This window comes from Triticum urartu, chromosome 5A, assembly GCF_056163025.1.
Source record: "Triticum urartu cultivar PI428250 chromosome 5A, HENAU_Tu73, whole genome shotgun sequence".
Taxonomy (NCBI): domain Eukaryota; kingdom Viridiplantae; phylum Streptophyta; class Magnoliopsida; order Poales; family Poaceae; genus Triticum; species Triticum urartu.
Genome location: NC_141877.1, coordinates 634,670,361 through 634,692,813, shown reverse-complemented (window position 1 = coordinate 634,692,813; position 22,453 = coordinate 634,670,361). Strand labels below are relative to the sequence as shown.

Sequence of the window (22,453 nt, the reverse complement as noted above, 5' to 3'; positions counted from 1 at the left end):
AATCTGCATGGCAGGTTGATGTATATCTTAATGTGTTCTAAGTGGCTCATTGAAGTAGAGATGTCGTCCTGCAGAACATCTTTTGAAGAACACACCTATATGAGTCTGATTGTCAAACGTCGCAATCTATGAGAGTAGGGTTCTCTCTAGTAAACTCATGAAAGGTCTCGGAGTATGACGCATAAGCTCCACCCACAGGGAAGACCCATGGTAGCCACGTATCGGTCAAGGCTTTATGTGAAGCTAGATTCGCAGAAAACTTGCAGTACAAGGCCCAGTCCACTGTTCAAGTTGCTTACTAGTGTAGCATAGAGTTCTAGGTGGAAGTTCAACTTAACAGTCTCCAATGTAGTACCGGTATATAAAACAGTGTTTTTGAACCAAAGGCAAATTTTGTGTGCCTCTGGGATCTGGTGGGGGATTGCTGGAATTTTGTCTATTTTGGGCCTAGCCCAATAGCAGTTTCAGAAATTCCTAATAAATCCTAGAGGCCCACGCAGCCCATTCGTGGAAGGCAAGAGGTGGAACAAAAGTTTAGTCCCACATTGCTAGTTTAGAGGGAGTTGGACCTCTTTATAAGGGAGGTTCTTTCCCCACATGTATGAGCATGAGAACAAGAGGGACATCCACGTGCGCTCCTCCTCCGCCGCCCGCCTCGCCACGCCATGCCTTGTCACGACACGACGCGGGTTGCGGGAATGAGCCGAGCCGATGTCTAAATTTTTGCCACGCACGACGGGTATGCGAAAGGTCACGTGGAAGCTGAAACGTTTTCTGTAGTGGACACTGAATTCGAATGGCGCGCCTCTTCGGCCGCTGCCTGTTCACTTTGTCTCCCTTCATTGCTTCACCTCCCGCTGCAGCCTGTTCGCGTCCTTCTCCTGTACCTATATAAGAGAGGTCGCTCCTCTCCAGAGAGACACACCAGAAGATCCCCTCCCTCTCGCCACAAAGTTCCTAAGCACTGCACTGCTGCTACGATCTTCCCCATCCCGGCTTGCAGCTTGCACCGCAGGTCGGGACAGTAGGCCTCCGGAACCGCACCTTTTGAGTCTTGTATGGGAGAAGGGTGATAAAGTTTTTGGGGAGCGCTCCGCACGACTACTGACTTCTTCATCACGGACTCCGACGACTACTTCCCCGACGAGGACTTCTTCCCCGATGTCGACAACCTCATCGACGACATGGCTGGAGAGGATGTCGACCCCAAGTCCAGTGCTTCTACTGCTGTTGTTCCGTACGTGTTCTTGCTCTTTCTGTTAGATGTCCTGCCACAGTTCTTTGCTCTAGTTTCTGCCCTACATATGATAGGTGCTACTTCATATATGCAACTTCATCTAGTGTCTGTTCTAGATGTGTTTAGTTCAAGTTCATATATGCAGATGCTATTTACCTTCACTCTGTCAGATAGCATGACTTGTTTTATCTCTACTATATTAGTCATGCTTTATCTAGCATTTCTGTTAGCAAAATTATTTGGTAAATTGCTCATATTTCCAACACTTGCATATATCATCACCAGCTTGAGTATACGATAACTAAAAAAAGTAGTAACTTTGCGCGTAGCTAGCTTTCTGCTGACCGGCGACACGACAACGCAAACATCTTTGGTTGTCATCCTCAGCCTCATCTCAAGAGATTAGGTGAAGAATCAAGATTTGCTTTGTTTCTGTATCTTGCAGCCAGCAAGAAGAACACAACAAATATGTTACACCTTATATATCAATTATAAGTGACCAAGAAGAAGATTCTCGGTGATCGCTTTTTGCGAAAGCATGAACGGTGTTGTCACCTTTTCGCTTCTCATCCACACAAGTTCATAAATCTTAAGAGAAAACATGTACTGGTATACATTTCTTAAGAGAAAACATGTATGCGTGGAAAACAAAAAAGATGTGTGTGAACGATTATATAAATCAAACTGGGGAATGTGGATCAAACGTAAATACCGTGCTTAAAGATCTGTCAACTTCTCTAAAACAGGAGATCGCTGCAGAAAAGCGCACAAGCCCTGCATTTCAAGTCCTTACCTTTCATTTTTACAAGGCAAGGCAGGTTAGTTAGCTTAGGAATGTGGATTTATAAAAGCTCAGGCTTCCACACCTCCTATCCATACCCTACAATCTTGCTTTGAGATCCGTGCTACACAATTAACGTGTTACATGCATATTTCTCTTTTTTGTTTCTTCAAAATGAAACAATATATGAACTTCAAACTTTCCAGGACAACAAAACATTCTAACTACAATGTGGGAAAAAACTTTCAGATTTTTTGGTACAACATAAACATACAAAATGAGATTTTTTGGGGGGGTAAAAAATATTAGTTTTAGTATATATGTTTCACAAAAAAATCTGAAAGTTTTTTCTAACATTCTGGTTAGAATGTTTTGTTGTCCTCCAAAGTTTATAGTTCATATGTTGTTTTATTTGGAAGAAACAAAAAAGACAAAAGTGCTCGCACGAATCTTGATGTGGAAATGAATCGCTAGATAAGGGGGTGTATGAAAGCCTATGCTTTGTCAAATGTTAACCGTTAGGTTATGCAATACAGTGGTAGATGCGCGGATTCATCAGGTGACTGTTCATCCTTGTGTTTCAGGTGGATTTTAGCCTTTCCAGCCGTTGCTTTACCTGTATATTAACAATCATGAACTGCATCAGGAAACACATATCTTCAGTGTAATGCAGTGATTGTTTCATTAAGAATGTGTGTGTCTGCATAATGGGGGACACCGACCAAAATGGCATTTATCTCCTCTAGCAAAGGTTGTACAATGGAGACCAAGACCATGACATCTTCACCAAAATACCCAGGATCCTGGCAGCTCCCCATCAGCAACTGAATGAAGATGTCTCTTTCCGGAATAAGACGCAATGCTACCTGATAGTTTGCAATTATGCTCGCGATGTTAGTTCAGTGGACACAACTCAAACCAGCTAATGGCTGCAATAACAGCTTGATATTACTAATGTATTGCCATTTATCAAAAATAAATGAACTAGATTTATCAGGTGAACAATCTCCAGAAAATTGCTAGCTTGTATGGTCGTGTGAAACTAAAAGACGTGATGATGAATAGCAGTATGTCAGCTGATCAAAGTAAAGTGGTCATACCTTGTAAGCAGCTGATGAGATCCATCCATAGAACGGCTTGAGGGTGCTCTTGTATGCTTCTTCCACCATCTCTTGTAGGCTTGACTCTGAGTTCTTCACTAATCCCTCCAGCAAATGTATCGAGAAATTCACCGACCTAAACCCAACGCATTTTGGCGACACATGAAAACTAAGGTTTTGAAACAGAATTAACACATATGGTATAAAACAGCATATGTTACCTGGCCAACCAGATAATTTCCCTGGCGCAACTATTGGTCTTCTTTGAGGTCCCTTCCACCACTTCCTTCATGACCATCGCCGTCAAGCTCGCGTATTTCAAAGAGTCTGTTGCATGGAGATACTTGTAATCTCTGCAAAGGGAAACTCGCTTATTATGTAACTGTAATCACTTCACTGCAATTGGCACAATCAAGTCGGTATGCCCAGTCGCTTAGTTATGTGAACAAATGCAATGCAGAATGCAAGGCAACATGGGAGTAATGATTACGTAGAAAAAGAGCAACCACCTGAACATTTTGCTCAATGTCTTGACTGAGGACTAGTAGCGTCGGCCCAATCACATCTTTGATGACAAAAAAACAGAGCATTTGTTAGCTAAACCTTGATCTACTGATATATTCATAGTGAAAGAAGTGCAAACGGTAAACTAACTGCAACTTGTGTCAACTTTGCAAGAGGGAGCCAGAGACCGCAGCTCATCTTCTCTTCCAATGCAGGTTCTCTGCCCGCATTTGGAATGCGATCAGGGTTTGGGTGGATGCCATGAACTAGACGTTGCAGCCTGGAACGGGATCCCCACGGTCAAAGAGTGGTGTACGCGGTGGTCCTTAGGCGTGGACACATAAGGAAGGCGATTTCATCACTCATCATGCTTGTTACTTGGGAAGTGTGGAAAGAGAGAAACGCGAGGGTGTTCCAGCATGTATGTAGGTTGCCAAACGTGTTGGTTGAGGCTATTAAAGCAGAGGCGACGCTCTGGATTGTCGCAGGGGCGAAGCATTTGGTTTTTTGATGTCGCGATAGTAGGCTTGCGTTTTCTTTCCATTTGTGTGAGGTGTAATGGCCCTCTGCAAACTTTGTTATTCCCCTTCTTTTTAATGAGATGAGGCAAAGCTTTTGTCTCTGTTTCAAAAAAATGGTAAACCAAGGTTTAAAACAGAGTAGCTCTAAAGAAATCAAAGTGCAGTTCTCATAAGTTTCAGTTTCAGTTCCATATATGCAAGTAACTAACCAAGGACATGGAGAAAATGCTTGGAGACGCAGAGGAGATCCATGGTGGATGACCTAATTTTGTACTACTCCTGCTCCTGATCATCACCATCTCCAGAGGAGATCACTGAAAGCTTGGACCTACGTGAGATTGAGCTCACTGGTAGACAATTCACTTGGGCAAATAATCTTCCATCTCCTACTTATGAAAAGCTTGATCGGGTTCTCATGAGCACTGAATGGGAACAAAAATTTCCTCTAGTTTCTGTGATGGCGATGCCTAGAGGGGTTTCTGATCATACGCCACTTCTTGTGGATTCAGGTGAGGCAGTTCACTTGGGTAACAAGAGTGTTTTCTCTTTCGAAACTGCATGGTTCGAGAGAGAGGACTTCCTTGAATTGGTTGAAAGGGAGTCGGCGGTAGAGCAACGGGGCACATCTAATATAGAGAGATGGCAATACAAAATTAGACACCTTAGACAGTTCTTGAGAGGCTGGGCTAAGAATATTAGTGGAGCCTATAGACTTGAGAAGGAAAGACTACTCAAGTTGATAGATGATCTAGACATTAAGGCAGAAAGTATGAATCTAGACATCAATGATCGGGTTGCTAAGAGAGAAGCTGAGGTCAGTCTGACGAAGCTTCTTAGAGAGGAAGAAATGAAGTGGGCGCTTAGAGCAAAAGTGCGGCGCGTTGTACAAGGGGATAACAACACACAATTTTTCCATATGATTGCAAATGGAAAACATAGGAAAAAGAAAATAATCCAGCTTGAACAGGATGAGGGTACGATTGTAGGTCATGAGAACCTAAAGCTGCACATCACTAACTATTATAAACAATTGTTTGGGGATCCAGTTGAGAATTTTGTCAGCCTGGATGAGGCAAGAGTAGATGGCATCCCTCAACTTCGGAATGACGAGAATGAGATCCTCACAGCTCCTTTTTCTGAGAAGGAGGTATATGAGGCGATTGCTCAAATGAAAAACAATAAAGCACCTGGTCCGGATGGTTTTCCAGCTGAATTCTATAAGAAGTGTTGGGGTATCATTAAAGGAGATTTGATGCCTATGTTTCATGATCTCTTTAATGGGCACTTACAACTTTTCAAATTTAAATTTTGGAACTATCACTTTATTGCCAAAGAAGGAGGAAGCAATCTGCATTGAGCAATTTAGACCGATATGTCTACTCAATGTGAGTTTTCAAATTTTCACGAAAGTTGGCACAAACCATCTTACACAGATTGCACATACGATGGTTTAGCCAACGCAGACTACTTTCATGCCAGGGCGACATATCCTAGAAGGGGTGGTTGTCCTACATGAGACCCTTCATGAAATCCACTCGAAGAAACTCGATGGAGTGATTTTCAAGGTGGATTTCGAAAAGGCTTATGATAAAGTCAAATGGCCTTTTCTGCAACAGGCCTTGCGCATGAAAGGATTTGATGAAGCCTGGAGAAAGCAGGTTGAATCCTTTGTGCAGGGAGGCAGCGTTGGTATTAAAGTGAATGATGATATTGGTCATTACTTTCAGACGCTTAAGGGATTAAGACAAGTTGATCCCATGTCTCCAATTATGTTCAATGTTGTTGTCGACATGTTGACTGTTCTTGTTAATAGGGCGAAACAAGAAGGCCAAGTAGGAGGCCTAATCCCACATTTGGTGGATGGTGGGGTTTCCATCCTACAGTATGCGGATGACACAATTATTTTTATGGAACATGACCTTGCGAAAGCAAGGAACATGAAGTTAGTGCTTTGCTTGTTCGAAAAACTATCCGGACTTAAGATTAATTTTAATAAGAGTGAATTGTTCTGCTTTGGACGAGCCAAGGAGGAACAAGAAAGCTATAAAAAGTTGTTCGGATGTGAATTAGGTGTGCTTCCCTTTACGTATCTAGGGATACCAATTCACCATCGCAAACTAACTAACAAAGAATGGAAGTGTATTGAGGATCGATTTGAGAAGAAACTAAGTTGCTGGAAAGGCAAACTTTTATCTTATGGAGGAAGATTAATTCTTATTAACTCGGTTCTGACTAGCATGCCGATGTTCCTCCTTTCTTTCTTTGAAGTACCAGTAGGAGTACGGAAAAGATTAGACTTTTACCGATCCAGATTCTTTTGGCAAATGGATGAGAACAAGGCTAAATATAGGCTTGCCAGGTGGGATATAATTTGTAGACCGAAGGACCAGGGTGGCTTGGGTGTTGAGAATTTTGAGGTAAAAAACAGATGCTTGCTGAGCAAATGGTTATATCGTCTTTCAGTAGAGACAGAGGGTGTGTGGCTGCAGTTATTGCGTAACAAATACTTATATGCGAAGTCTTTGGCTCACGTAACGGCACAACCCACCGACTCACCATTTTGGAAAGGACTTATGAGGACGAAAGTTGCTTTCTTTAACAGAGTGAAATTTAGAGTAGGGAATGGGCAAGGAACTAGATTCTGGGAGGATACCTGGTTAGGGGACACTCCATTAGTGTTGCAGTATCCAAGTTTATATAACATTGCACAACGGAAAGATGTTTCGGTTGCTTCAGTGTTACAGTCCATTCCGCTCAATATTCATTTTAGACGGGCACTTGTAGGTCCACGTTGGGATACATGGTTGCATCTCGTGCGTAGATTAATGGATATTAATCTGTCGGATGCCAATGACACGATAGTTTGGAAGTTAACGGTGTCAGGAGTCTTCACGGTTAAAACTATGTATGCGGATTTAATCAATACCAGAGACATCCCAAGGTCGGGCCATATTTGGAGGATTAAAGTGCCGTTGAAAATAAAAGTGTTTATGTGGTTTGTTCACAAAGGTGTCATTTTAACCAAAGATAACCTAGCTACGGATTTAATCAATACCGGAGACATCCGAAGGTTGGGCCATATTTGGAGGATTAAAGTGCCGTTGAAAATAAAAGTGTTTATGTGGTTTTTTCACAAAGGTGTCATTTTAACCAAAGATAACCTAGCCAAACGTAATTGGGTAGGGAGTTCCCGTTGTTGCTTTTGTGATCAAAACGAAACAATTGAACATTTGTTTATCAAATGTCCGCTTTCTAGGTTACTCTGGAGAACTACAATATCACAATTCTTTCATAACTGGCTGAACGGGGTGAGACCTCAGACAGCAGCACAAATCAGAGTCGGAGCATGTGCGTTGCTTTGGGCTATATGGAATTGTCGGAATGACATGGCTTTTAACAGGCAACACATTACTAATTTTTTGCAGGTCATATTTAGAGCGTCTACATGGATCCGTACATGGTCCTTGCTGAGCCATACGGACCACAGGGCGCATATGGCTATTGGGTGCAACCGATGGGAAATGGTTGTACGGGATACTTACAACCGATATGGATGGCGGTCCAGTAATAGGTTAGGTGTGTAGGCAGCTTAATCTATTTTAGCCGGTTGTGGCTTTTTTTTGTTTTGGCCGCATGTGGCATTGGTTTCTTTATGATATTTTGAGAATGGTTGAGGAGACTTTTGGACCTCTTTGATTTTTAATAAAATGGTTGTGTGCATCAATGTGATGCAGAGGCCGGGGGTTATGCCTCCTTTTCTCAAAAAAATCTCCAGAGCTGACGAAGTAGAGCTCCTCCTGTCCTCCATGCATGGCCATCCTCAGCTCAGACTTTCCCTTGTGCATCTTCATCCTTTCTATCTCTGCTTCCATCTCTGCTAGCTACTACTACCTTAGCTTGACATCTGGCTCCATTAGTCCCCTAGTTATATACACACACATTCAGCCTCATCTTCTGCCATTTCTTGGAGCAAATGATAGGGGTCAACTTCTTGATGCTATTCTGTGATGTAATACTAGTTGTGTGTTGGAGCTATCCTCTATGCATGTTTAGTCAGACAGAAGCAGCAAGAGGTGATTGTATTGTTAGGAGTAAAGTAAGAGGTGGTGGCTCTGTTGCCTAGCTTGTAAGTGGATGATTTGACTCAATTGATGCAGCTGGACCTGTACTTGTTGTGGTGTTGTTAAGCCATTATTAGCAATTAATCTGCATAAGACTCTTCTAGCTTGCACAGATACAATGTTGTTAAAAAGACAGTCAAGTACTAAGTTGGCCTTCTGTAAATAGCAAGTTGCCTTCTTTTTAATTGGAGATCATCCCTCGGGAGTGACATATAAGATTCCCTCGCAAAATAGACCATCAAGAATGGCATATTTTATCAGAGAGAACTACTTTAGGTAAGGGATGTATGCATATATGAACATCATGTCATCATCTAGTTGGAGCAGAAAAATCATCATGTCATCATCCATCAACCCAGCTATCAATGTAATCGTACTTGAAAGTTATAATAAAGGGTAGTATGGGTTTGAGTGTTTCTTTACCTTTATTCTTTTCCATAGATCACAGCAATGATGATAAAAAGTTCATATGCTAATCCCAGGATTTTTTTTGAAACTATGATGATTTTTATAGCAAATTCGGAAACTATACACCCTAATGCATAAAAATCAAAAGTATCACCCCGTCAGCCTACCGTTGGCCGAAGAGGGACTTTTCGGCCTACTATTGGCCGAAGAGGGACTTTTCAGCCAACCATTGGCCAAAGAGTCCCTCTTCGGCCAACAATAGGCCGAAAAGTGGTCTTCGACCAACACCTACTCTCCTGTATTAGAAAATTCATATCAATTAGGATTTTTAATATTTTAATTTGATTCTTTTTGCATTAGATTAGAAATTTTATGAAGTTGTTGTAGATATCAAGTTTGACTAGATTTGAAACTTTGAATTTGAATTTTCATGAATTTGCTCAAATCACTAGATTGCCTATAATTTGAGCTAGGAGTATTTTTTTAGATGATTCTTTTAATTTGAGCTATTTCTTTTAATTTTAATTGCTTTGAATTGTTTTCTTTAGTTTTTTTGACATATTCTTTTAGTTTCTGTTAAGTTAACAGTAGATATTTTATTTGTAGTATTTTTTATTTTATTTATTTTATCGTCCATTTTCTTTCCCGCCGTTCTTTCCCTCCATTTTCTCCCGCTATTTTCGTTCCCGCCATTCGTTGCCGCCATTCTCTCCCGCCATTTTCTCCTGCCATTTTCTTTCCCGTCATTTTATTTTCTGCCATTCTCTCCTTCCATTTTCTCCCGCCATTTTCTTTCATGCCATTCTGTCCCGCCATTTTCTTTCACGCCATTCTCCCCTGCCATTTTTTCCTGCCATTCTCTCCCGCCATCTTCTTTCCCGCCATCTTCTTTCTCGCCATCTTCTCTTCTCAACTTATAAAACGAGCCTCATGGTGTCCACGACCGTAGATAACATCGTCTGACACGGTCTGTGTCACCTGCGTCGGTGCAGGTGGTGGAGTGTGAAACACTGTCTGAGAGAAGTCATAAGTGTTTGCAGCTTCGTCATCATCATCGGAGAGTGTTTCACACTTATGACTTCTCTTAGAGAGTATTTCACACTCCACATGAAGGCATCATCGTCATCCTCCGCCGATGCAGCACTCTTGCCCTTTGATGATGCGGTACTATTGCCCTTTGACGATGCGGTACTCTTGCCCTTGGTGCTCGGCATGAAAATATCGTCTTTGTCCTCGTTGTCTTGGGTCCATAAATAAGTATGTTTTGCTGTAGCCTTTAGGAATGATTCACCCTTATGTTGTTGCTTCTTCCATCTTCCATGCAACCTGAGACATTCTTTTCGTATCTCCTCAAAGGTCCTTGCAGGCTACCCGCACCTACTTAATGCGTGAGCCAACTCATTCAGTAAGGTGTCACTACTAAGGAGTTCGTCCCATGGAACTATCCTATTGTCTATCGTGAAACTGGTGTCTAAACCCAAAAGACATTTGAACACACTAGGGTGAAAACAACTACGATCAAAAGGATGACCAGACATCTTGACGAGACTACACTGGCCTCCTTAGTGTGGCGGGAGAGAATGGCGGGAAAGAAAATGGCGGGAGAAAATGGCAGCAGAGAAAATGGCGGGAAAGAAAATGGAGGGAAAAAGATTGCGGGAAAGTATAGTTTTTTCATGTATAAAACAGCAATGGTTGTACAGGATTTATAAGGCACTTTTAAATATAAACTCCTATCAAGCTCAAAGTTTTCTAGTAGGATAAAAGAAATAAAATACAAAAAATACTACAAATAAATAGCTACTGATAAATTAACAGAAACTAAAAGAATATGTCAAAAAAATCTAAAGAAAATAATTTAGATTAATTAAAATTAAAAGAAATAGCACAAAACCTATAAAACACTAAAACAGAATTGTTTTCATAAAAATCTAATTTTAAATAATCCTAAAATTTGCCAATTAATTACTACTGATAAACAAAGTCACAAAGAACTAGTAGCAAAAAAGAATCATCTAAAAAATACTCCTAACTCAAATTATAGGCAATCTAGTGATTTGAGCAAATTCATGAAAATTTAAATTTAAATTTTCAAATCTAGTCAAACTTGATATTTACAGAAACTTCATAAAATTTCTAATCTAATGCAAAAAGAATCAAATTAAAATACTAAAATTCCTAATTGATATGAATTTTTTAAAACAGGAGAGCACGTGTTGACCGAAGACCACTTTTTGGCCTACCATTGGCTGAAGAGGGACTTTTTGGCCAACGGTTGGCTGAGAAGTCCTCTTTGGCCAACGGTTGGCTGAGAAGTCCTCTTTGGCCAACGGTTGGCCGAAAAGTCCTCTTTGGCCAATGGTTGGCCGAAAAGACCCTCTTCGGCCAACAGTAGACCGAAAAGTCCCTCTTCGGCCAACAGGAGGCCGACAGGGTGATACTTTTGATTTTTATGCATTAGGGTGTGTAGTTTCCGAATTTGCTATAAAAATCATCATAGTTTCAAAAAATCCTCCTAATCCCATGGGAAGTGATGACTTCACATAAAAGAAGTCTAGTTGATAAAACTTATTGGAAATTAACAAACATAGCATTGGTCATTGATACAATTCATGAAAGAATAATAAAGTAAGAGAGATTTCACATATAAATATACTATCTTGAACATCTTTTATGATTGTGAGCCCTAATTAATTATTTCAAATCAAATAATTGATGTTGGATAAGAAAGACAATGTAATAAGTCATGTTTACTTATATTCACATAGAAATTATATTGCCATGGATCCTCTAAGATATGATCTCTTACAGATTACTGGAGCGACTTTGTTTAAGCTGGTGCTTGTAGAAGCAGCAACTGACCAATGAGTGTGTGTGTGTGCGCGCGCGCTTGCGTGCGGTAAGCCACTGGGCAGTGTGTAGCCTATGAGCGTGATTTGCCTCTCGAAATGGACAGACTTGCTACACATTAACCAGGTTAATCAATGATGATCAATGGTGTTGGTCTATATATTTGTCCAATGAGGCGTACGTACTGCCGTGCATGGTTTCTTATATGGGTGAATTTTATATTGAGCAACCATCTATAACTAAATGGAGATCCATATAACGACCTAAGTGCGTGCATGCAAGGTTCCTTTTTTCAGTGAAGGGTGTTAACTCAAAATATAGTATCAGTGCGATACAAAACCAAATCATTTCGGCATAGCCATAACGACTAAATCAAAGCTAGCGCTTCCATCCTAATCAACGAGCACGCAAAACTTCTGTTACACCCCATCCAACCAACTTCCTCTCCCCCGAGGAAACGATCGACACAACAAGGAGTGATTCGATTTCGATGGCGGGTTTCGATCCGCGGCTATGGCGGACGGGACCGACGACGAGCCTGCCCAGCTCTGAATTCGGAGCTCTTCCATGATGGTTGCGGCACCAGTACGGGCGCGGGGGGCAGCGGCGTGCATGAAAGCAACGCGGCCGGCGGCGCGCAGGAGCAATAGGGGGAGGCGCGAGAGAGGGGGGAGAGAGGGAGGGAGAGAGAGAGAGAGAGAGCTGAAATTTATAATCCGGCCCATCTCGATGGGTATATTTAGAGAGAAGTTTGGGGCCGGAGTAAAAAGTTTACTCCCTTACGGCGGATTGAGGATCAGCTAGGTGCCGCTAGTGAAGTAAAACTAAATTTTTACTCCTCTAACTGGCTATAAGGAAACGGTTAGAAATGCTCTAGGGACTTACATTATAAGGAGTCAGGTAGAGATGCCCTTAGGTCAGCGTCATTGTCATTGTCAATCCGCATGTCAAGTGATTAGGTAAACAATCATGTTTTCTTTGGTTTCTGTATCTCGCAGTCGTTGCTTTTTCTTTCTAATTTAATTTAAGTCTTTGTTTTTTAAATTTATTCTCTTTTGCTAACAAACTATCAAGTTGCATACTGGATTAAGTAGAGATTATGACGTGCCGGCATATATTATCATTAGTTTGAGCATATGATAACTAGAAAAATATCTTTGTGCGTAGCTAGCTTTGTGCTGACCGAGTAATAAATAGTATAAAACTACTACTTTACGGGTTAGGGTTTCAAAAAACTGCCGGTTTTTTATTTTTTTTTTCTCAAATAACTACCAAATGGGTGGTCAACTGTTTCAAAAAACCCAAATCGTTAATTCTTTATCAGTTGATCACAATTATGACAATTGGGACCCAAATATAAGATAACCGTTTGTTTGACCATTTACTTTAACCGTTAACTTACATGTGGGTCTCATATGTAAGTTTTTTTAAAAGCAACCGGGTCCTTATATGTTTTTTGAAAAAAAGCAATCGGGTCCATGAAAAGCTGCGCCAACCCGCCCTGAGCAACTGCGTAGGTGGCTCGCCGGCGGCCAGGTCGCGAGCCAGGCCGAAGAAGCCGCGCAGCCGAACGGTACTGCTGCTCCTTGCCGGCCCCGCCCAGAGCAACGGCATCGACGGCTCGCCAGCTGCCAGGTCGTGGCCCAGGCCGAAGAAGCCGCGTGGCCGAACGTTGCTGCTGCTGCTCCTTGCCGGCCCCGCCCTGAGCAACGGCGCCGGCAGCTCGCCAACGGCCAGGTCGCGGCCCGGGCCGAAGAAGCCGCGCGGCCGAACGCTATTGCTGCTCCTTGCCGGCCCCATGGTGGCGGAGGCGTCCGGCGAATGGGCCAACCCACGCATCGGCCAAAAAAATACGGTGAGGCGGAGAGGAAGGAATCAAAAGGAAAAACAAGAGATGCATTGTGCTTCAGTTATTTTAAGTCCTCTGACACGATACATCCAACCGGCTATTAAACTACAGGTACAACAACAAATACAACGCAGACATCTGTAGATGACATTGATCTCCTCTAGCAGAGGCTGTACAATGGAGACCAAGATCATGACATCTTCCCCAAAATCCCCGGTATCCTGGCAGTTCCCCATTAGCAACTCAATGAAGATGTCTCTCTCTGGAATGAGTCGCAATGCTACCTGACAGTTTGCAAGTATGCCCAACACGTTAGTTCAGTTGACAAAACTCAAACTCGAGTCCCTCCAATCCACATTAATTATCGCTGATTGGTACAAAGTTGTATTAAATCACTGACAATTAATATGGATCCAATGGAGTATTAACATTTATCGAAAAAGTGAACTACATTTATCGCGTGAACAATCTCCGAAAGATTGCTAGCTTATACAGTCATGTAAAATACTCCCTCCGTCACATAATATAAGAGACCGTTTTTTACACTAATATAGTGTCAAAAATGCTCTTATATTATGCGACAGGGGGAGTACGTAGCAGCCGTGATGATGGACAGCAGTATGTCAGCTGATCAAAGTGGTCATACCCTGTAAGCAGCTGATGAGATCCATCCATGGAATGGCTTCAGGGTGCTCTCGTATGCTTCTTCCACCATCTCTTGCAGGCTTGACTCTGGGTTCTTCACTAATCACTCCAGCAAACATATCGAGAAATTCACCGACCTAAACCGAACGTATTTTGCGACACATGAGAACAAAGGTTTTGGAACAAAAATGACACATATGGTATACAGGTACCATATGTTGTTAGATGATAAGACAGTCCATGTACAGTTAAGTTACCTAGCCAGCCAGATAATTGCCCTTGTACAACTGTTGGTCTTCTTTGAGGTCCCTTCCTCCATTTCTTCCATCACGATCTCCATCAAGCCCGTGTATTTCGAGGTGTCTCTTGCATGGAGATCCTGTAATCTCTGCATAAGGAAAGATAGATAACTGTGATCGCTTCGCTGCAATTAAAACGCGGAGCCGGTATGCTCAGTCAGTCGCTTAGTTATGTGAACAAATGCAATGCAGAATCACAATATTACCTGAACATTTTGCTGAATGTCTTGCCTGAGGACTAGAAGCGTTGGCCCAATCGCATCTTTGACGGCGAAAAACAAAGCATACAGTGAAAAAAGAGGGAGTACTAGATTTATCGCTGGAACAATCTTCAGAAAATTGTTACTCCCTCTGTTCACTTTTATAAGACCTTGAAGACATTTCAGACAATGTACAAAATAGCCCATTTTGAGTTATCTGAAATGACTTACAAAAGTAACGGAGGGAGTAGCTTATACGGTCATGTAAAATATGTAGCAGCCATGATGATGGACAGCTGATCAAAGTGGCCATACCCTGTAAGCAGCTGATGAGATCCATCCATGGAATGGCTTCAGGGTGCTCTCATATGCTTCTTCCACCATCTCTTGCAGGCTTGACTCTTGGTTCTTCACTAATCTCTCCAGCAAACGTATCGAGAAATCCACCGATCTAAACCAAACGTGTTTCCCGACACGTGAGAACAAAGGTTTGGAAATAGAATGGACATATACAGTACAATGATAAGACAACCCATGTACATCTAAGTTACCTAGCCAGCCAGATAATTGCCCTGGTACAACTGTGGGCCTTCTTCGAGGTCCCTTCCTCCACTTCCTCTATCACGATCGCCGTCAAGCTCGCATACTTCAAAGAGTCTCTTGCATGGAGATATTGTATTGTCTGCAAACGAATGATAGATAACTGTAATCACTTCAATGCAATTAACGGAGGGAGTCGGTATGCTCAGTCGCTTAGTTATGTGAACAAACGCAATGCAGAATCGCAATATTACCTCAGCATTTTGCTTAATGTCTTGTCTGAGGACTAGAAGCGTTGGCCCAATCGCATCTTTGACAGCCAAAGACAAAGCATATATACATTGAAAGAAGAGGAGATGGTAAGCCAAGGTTTAAAACAGAGTAGCTCTGAAGAAATAGAAGTTTAATCCATACTGTTTTCAGTTTCAGTTTTGTTCAAGTAACTAACCAAGGACACGTAGAAGCTGGTTGGAGACAGAGAGGAGATCCATGGTGGATGACCTCCTAACTTTCCCCTGCTGCTCCTGATATTCACCATCTCCTGAGCTGGGCAAGCAGAGGTCGTCGATGGCCATCCTCAGCTCAGACTTGCCCCTCTCCATCTTCTCCCTTTCCATCTCTCCTAGTCCTAGCTACTACTACCTTAGCTTGACATCTGGCTCGATTAGTCCCCCAGTTATATACGCACATATTCAGCCTCATCTGCTGCCATTTCTTGGGACAAATGATGGGGGTCAACTTCTTGATGCTATTTTTGTAATGTATTAATTGTTATGTCTTGGAGCTATCCTATCCTCTATGGGAAGTCAGAGCAGCAAATGATGTATTATTGGGAGTAAAATATGAGGTGGTGGCTCTGTCGCCTAGCTTGGAAATGGATGATTTGATTCAGTTGATGTACTTGTTTAACGGTTAACCAGCTGGCTTGTACTTGTCGTAGTGTTGTTAAACCATTGGCTCCCCGGAAAAAAGAACGTTGCCAATTAATTGTAGCTCCATCTTAATTAACGGCTAACCAGCTGGCGTGGTTTCCAGGTGAAAGATACGTGTACGAAAAAATTTACTTTGAGATACACCGCAGCTCATTTTGAAGAAGACCCGGCCGGAAGCGCGGTACGCAAGCAATTCGGCGAGCGCTTTTCAAAACCCGAAACCCCACATGCGGTAGGACATGTCAGGGCGTGCAGCGGCTATGGGTTGCCCTAGGTCGACGTGATCACCCATGAGCCTCGTGGATCGCCGCCCTATAAATGTGTGAAAAAAGGAAATAACATTCAATCCAATGTGGAACCAATTTACTGAAAACAACGCAAAACCACTTAACCAATTTAATTCTGCTAATGTTCTACTTGTATAAATATAATATAGAGCTAAAATACTACTGCTATAATATCAAACACATAAAAATATAGAGCAACATTACTGATAAAAATATATAGCAACAGTGATGATAAAGAAAAACAAAAACAAGACTGCATTGGCTACTACTGATAAATAATAGAGAGCTAAAAATACTTATAAAGAAGAGCTATGGCCAGAGATTTATACTTTTATATCAAGACTAATGGCCAGAGCATAAAAAACTGACAACTCCTACACTGCACTGGCTACTTATGCATTTGGTACTATTGTTGTATCAAGATTTATGGCCAGAGCATTATACTTTTAACATCCTAATTGCAGACTAATTCTATGTGAATTAAGAAGTAATCAATTCACAGATTTCACAAAATCACTAAAACAGCTAATTGCACTGCTCACTTACCTTTTTTGCACAGCCTAGAAACCTCCTGTCGCTATTAGTGGATTCAAATGCCACCAACTTTTCACAGGGGGCTCGATGCTCATAACGTGCATCATGATTTAGAGCCAGGCCGCTCCATTTCGTGCACTCCATGGTCGCAGGTGGCTAGACATAAGCAAAATGGCTTCAATTTTGATTAGGAACAGAAATTCCCCTTTCTCCCTAGAACCCTAACCCTAGATGTGGTTCAAAGGAGCAGATGCTAACCTGGCTTGTCACAGATTCATCGTCAGACGACGTTGGCAGATCATCCCAAGACACCATGTCTCCCTCCCGTCGGCGGTGCAAAGCTGGTCGCGGCGGCGGCAGCAGCTGTTGCGGTGCGAGAGGGGAACGAGCAGAGGAGAGAGCGGTTGGATGAAATGCCCTCCCGCGTGTGACTAAGACTTAACGAGCGGTGGTAACTGTCGCCTGGCCTCGGCCGTTTGCCCTGGCCACGTGGTTCCGACAAGGGGGCCCAAAATGCCAGATTTTCACTTAGTCGCGGCTCACGGCTCGTTTAATGCGTTTTGTTATTCACTTGCACCAAAAGTGGTGGTCTTTCGTGATTTTTGGCAAAAAGGTTAGTTTTGGAGTACTCTGGCCACAAATGTGGTAGTTTTCAGCAATTTACTAGTCTGAGTCCCACCACCCACCAGCCAACTCTTTTATGCACTCTAGGGTGGTTGGTGCATCGGCAAGGAGAGTTCTTTTGGAGTTGTGCTCTTCGGAGGTGACCGGTGTTGGTTGAGACGCAGCTTCGTTGATCAGTTTAGGGCATGTTCTTATGTGTTGTGGTTGTACTGTCTACATTGGAATTGGAGTGAGTTTGCTTCTTGCCGGGTTGTAGTGGGAGCTTGTCAGTCTTTTTTGTATTTTACCCTTTGTCTTCTATAAAGCTAAGCCACGCAATTTGCGTCCACTCAAAAAAAAAGTAGAGATCATTAGTCTGAGTATACGATAACTAGAAAATATCTTTGCGCGTAGCTAGCTTTGTGCTGACCAGTGACACAACAACGCAAACATCTTTGGTTTTATTGCCGTGAGATTGCAAGTGGCTTTAGATCGACGATCGGCGCCATTGTCATCCTCGGCCTCATCTAGGAGATTAGGTGAAGAAGTATGATTTGATTGGTTTTTGTATCATGCAGTTAGCAACAAGAGATGAAGAAGAAGATTCTCGATGATCGCTTGTGCGGAAGCATGAACGGTGTTGCCACTAACCAACAAAAATAATGTGAGGGAGGGAGGAAGAAATCAACCGGCCACATTGTGTTTCGGTTATTTAAGTTCTCTTACGATACATCCAACCGGCCACCAAATACATGGCGCAGACATGTGTGAAAGCTTAAACAAAAAGGTATCACCATTTTTACAAGGCAAGGTAGGTTAATTAGCTTATTATATGCGGTACACTAGTAGATATAAGTAGAGCCATCAGGTGACTGGTCATCCTTGTGTTTCAGCTGGATTTCAGCCTGTCGAGCCGGTGCTTAACCTGTAAATTAACCACCATGAGCTGCATCAGCAAATACACACCTTCCCCAAAATGATCATTAAGAAGATGTAGGGATTGATAATGGGGAACACCGACCGAAATGGCATTCATCTCCTCTAGCAAAGGCTGTACAAGTACAAATGAGAGCAAGATGATGACATCTTCCCCGAAATCCTCGTTATCCTGGCAGTTCCCCATCAGCAACTGAATGAAGATATCTCTTTCTGGAATGAGGCGCAATGCTATCTGCCATTCGTCTAGAAGATTTTACCTAGCTACCTCCAGGCATCAAACATCTCTCCCTCATGGGTTACAGCTTACAGGGAGTAACATCACAACAAGATTGCGTCGCCACCACCACCCTGCTGCGACCCCGGCTCACCACCAGCAGCCCCGCCGCCACCGCCAGACATGTGCTGCCCGATCTTGGACACGGCCCGGTTGGCCGCGTCGATCTTGGCCTTGATCTTCTCGGCATCGTCCAAGGCCATCTCAGCACGGAGCTCGGCGACGGCCGCCTCGATCTCCGACACCACCTCCGCGGGGACCTTGTCCCGGTACTCGCCCAGGCTCTTCTCCACGCTGTACATGGTGGTGTCCGCGGTGTTCCGCACGTCGATCAGGGCCTTGTGCGAGTGCACCTCAGCCTCCTGCACCATCTTCTGGATCTCCGCCTCCGACAGGCCGCCCGAGGACCGGATGGTGATCTGCTGCTCCTTGCCCGTCGCCTTGTCCTTGGCCGACACCGTCACGATCCCACCTCGACCTGGGGCGTGCCGTGCCCCTCGGTGCTGGCGGGATGCCGACCAGGTCGAACTCGCCTAGGAGCTTGTTGTCTGTTGACATCTCACGCTCGCCTTGCAGCACCTTGATGCCCACTTGCGTCTGGTTGTCAGCGGCGGTTGACAACACCTGCAGTGCAGATATTAAGAGCGCCGACATTATATTGTTTCTTGTTAGTATGTTGTGCTGCCAAAACAATATCATGTACATGCCAAGCAAGCTGCTCAACACATGTTAGATGAATAAAAGTACGATTCATCTTAGGAAATGTACTATCACAGAAAAGGCAAACCGAAGGTTCTATTATGGCATAAGGATGAATCAGTACTCTGCTATGAGGGAAAAGCCAGCTCCATGAATGCCATCAGAAGGCACAGACATAGCTAATGCTAATTGATCCTCTTAGGAAATGCACCAAGAGGTGAAAGCAAGTAAGCAAGCTAATAGTACTACAGAGATTGGTAAAAAAGAAAAACTTGTCACTATCAGAGGACATGACCAAAAACTACAGTACAATGTTCAATTGCGAACAACAATCATCAGTAACTGGACACAAGTTTAACATGACAAAAACAATGTTCAATTGCACCATCTATCAATGACTGGACACAAAGCCATCACATAAACATCTCAAGTAACTAGAACAAAAATGAAAAGAACATCTAAACAGAGGAAGATCGGCGATACACAATCAGCAAAAATGACAAGAACATGCAACACTAGTTCATAGTACTTGAGAACCATGGAGTATTATACTACTAGTTCAGGAGGAGTGAAACGTGGTTTACCAACCTGGCTTTTCTTGGTGGGGATGGTAGTGTTCCTGGATATCAGTCTGGTGAAGATACCACCAAGAGTCTCAATACCAAGTGACAGCGGGGTAACATCAAGGAGAAGAAGCTCCTTCACATCTCCACGGAGAATGCCACCCTGAATAGCAGCACCCATGGCCACAGCTTCATCTAGGTTGACTCCTTTGCTAGGGGCCTTGCCAAAGATCTCAGAGACTATCTCCTGCACTTTCGGAACCCTTGTCATTCCACCGACGAGAAGGACCTCATCAACATCCTTGGTGGTTATGCCGGCATCCTTCAAGCAGCTCTTGCACGGCTCTCTGGTCCTCTCAATCAGACTGTTCACCAGAGACTCAAATTTTGATCTTGTCAGTGTGATGTTCAGATGTTTTGCTCCACTGGCATTAACAGTGATGAAGGGAAGATTGATTTCAGTCTGGGTTGTTGAGGAGAGTTTGATTTTTGCCTTCTCAGCTGCTTCACGCAGTCTCTGCAGGGCCAATCTATCCTTTGACAGATCGATATTTTTAGTGTTTTTGTACTCGCTCACTAAGAACCCCAACAGAGTATTGTCAAAGTCTTCTCCACCCAAGAAAGTGTCGCCGTTTGTTGCTTTGACCTGTCAATCAAGAACATAATCAATCAACATATCAGCAATGGAAACGAAGCATTTATATAACAACTTAATTAATTTCCTTACTGAAGCAAACTACTGCTAATTAAGAGACAGGTTACAACAAGCATCATTGAAGTAAGCTGGAACGGTAATGACAGCCTTGGAAATAGACTTGCCAAGGTAAGACTCAGCTGTCTCCTTCATCTTGGTCAGCACAAACCCACCAATCTGGCATTTTGTGTAAAAGGGGTTCAAGACCGTAGATGCGAGCAATCCTTTTTTTTTTGCGGGGGTAAAAGGGTTGTATTACTCAAGAGCATAGAAGTTCATCCCTACACAAGCTAGGGATGTTAGCCGGGCCAGAGCGGAGCCAAACCACCGTACGGTCCTTCGTTCTACCAAAATTTGCTAAAACATGGCTTACATTATTTTGCTCTCTAGAGATATGAGTAACACTAGACTCCCTAGAACCCAAAAGAAGCTTGACCTCTGAAACCACCATTGCATGTTCGGATCGGTCTTGTCCCGTCGCCTTGATCAACGATATTGCATGCAGGCAATCGCATTCGAGGGCGATTGGTAGCTCAGTCCACTATAAGGCCAGTGCGAGTCCTTCCCGGCACCCTGCCAGCTCGGCATGAAGTGGGTTAGGGCACGAACGCAGGGCTCTGCATGCAGAGAAGATGATGGCGCCATCATGACCGTGTAGAACCATGCCGGAGCCCGCCGTACCATCCTCGTGGGCGAAGGATCCGTCGACATTCAGCTTAGCCCACCCATGCGGCGGTGGGTGCCACTTTCAAGGAAGCTTTGGTCCCGTCGACACATGCGAAGATCGCCGCACCGCCCCTTCATGCTACAGAACCATCTTCCCCTTATCCCAATCTCCTGTTGGGAATTGTTGTACACCCAACAGCGAGGAAACATAGCTCTGTAGGAAGCGTCGAGAGACCTCCATAGGCGGTGGTTTCTTGTCATGTTGGATCTCATTATGTATGAACCAACACCTCCACATCACCATGATGACTCTGAGACGGTCACCCTCCTCACACTCCGCCAAGAGGTTCAAGAACCATTCCGGCCCCGTGTTCCGTATGGATGTGACTTTGGGAATTCTCCACACCTCCGCCATGGTACGCCACAAATCCACAGCCCGTGGGCACCTGCAAAACACATGATATGTGTCCTCTCGCTCGAGACCACATAGTGGACATATATCAGATACCTCCATATGGCGATCAAATTTGTTAGCCCAAGTAGCAAGTGCATTTGTAGCCACCCGCCAACCAAAGACACGCACCTTCGGAGGAGCAGGGCACCTCCATAAAAATGCCCAGACGGCACGTCGCCCGTCCGGTGCCCTGCTCGCCGCGACTGAAGAGGGACGCAACTTGTCCTCGAGCGCCAGCCTGTATGCGCTACGCACGGTGAAGATACCAGTGCGTTCGGCACCCCATGCAATAAAATCATCTCCCAGCCTTGGAGATGCCTTGATCTTCAAAATTTGTTGTACGTCAACCGGCCAGAACACCTGCTGGAGCAAATCAACGCGCCAAGCACCATTGTCATCTAGCAGCTCGCTCACCCTCCTCAACCTGCAGCGCCCTTGTTGAGTTATTGGAGGACGCCCAATGGGGTGGGGGATCCATGAGTCTCTCCAAATGCGAACAGATAGCCCATTACCAATGCGCCAGACCAAGCCCTTCTTCAATAGATCCAAGCTATGCACTATTGACTGCCAAGTTTGCGAAGCGTTAGTGAAGAAGACTGTGTCCTCTAGTTTGCCAATCCTTATTAATTCTCCTTCATCGGCACGCACGCCATATTTCACCTGCCGCTCTACTAGGCCCTGGCTATCATTGTTTCTTCTTCTTCTATCCGCTTCCTCTCAATGGCATGTGGGGCCATGTCTTAACTAAGTTCA

The 22,453-nt window shown here is 43.7% G+C and overlaps 1 protein-coding gene and 2 pseudogenes across 2 annotated transcripts; all 3 read right to left on the bottom strand.

The window, feature by feature from the left end:
* Nucleotides 1-2,598: 2,598 nt before the first annotated feature.
* LOC125507543 (glycolipid transfer protein 2-like) lies at nt 2,599-8,015 on the bottom strand (annotated as a pseudogene).
* A 5,079-nt stretch (nt 8,016-13,094) lies between these two features.
* LOC125506307 (glycolipid transfer protein 3) lies at nt 13,095-15,779 on the bottom strand. 2 transcript variants are annotated; one of them, XM_087525046.1, is made up of 8 exons: nt 15,504-15,779; nt 15,310-15,365; nt 15,067-15,197; nt 14,831-14,966; nt 14,522-14,577; nt 14,274-14,440; nt 14,018-14,153; nt 13,095-13,655 (listed from the first exon to the last, which is right to left on the bottom strand). In XM_087525046.1, the coding sequence occupies exons 1-5, from the start codon at nt 15,670-15,672 to the stop codon at nt 14,554-14,556; spliced, it is 516 nt and encodes a 171-aa protein (XP_087381172.1). In that variant the 5' UTR covers nt 15,673-15,779; the 3' UTR covers nt 13,095-13,655; nt 14,018-14,153; nt 14,274-14,440; nt 14,522-14,553. The 2 variants fall into 2 exon arrangements, with proteins under 2 accessions (XP_087381172.1, XP_048527113.2); XM_048671156.2 differs by having other exon boundaries at nt 13,099-13,655; nt 14,274-14,404; nt 15,504-15,778.
* Nucleotides 15,780-18,478: 2,699 nt separating this feature from the next.
* On the bottom strand, nt 18,479-21,661 carry LOC125507542 (heat shock 70 kDa protein, mitochondrial-like; annotated as a pseudogene).
* Nucleotides 21,662-22,453: the final 792 nt, after the last annotated feature.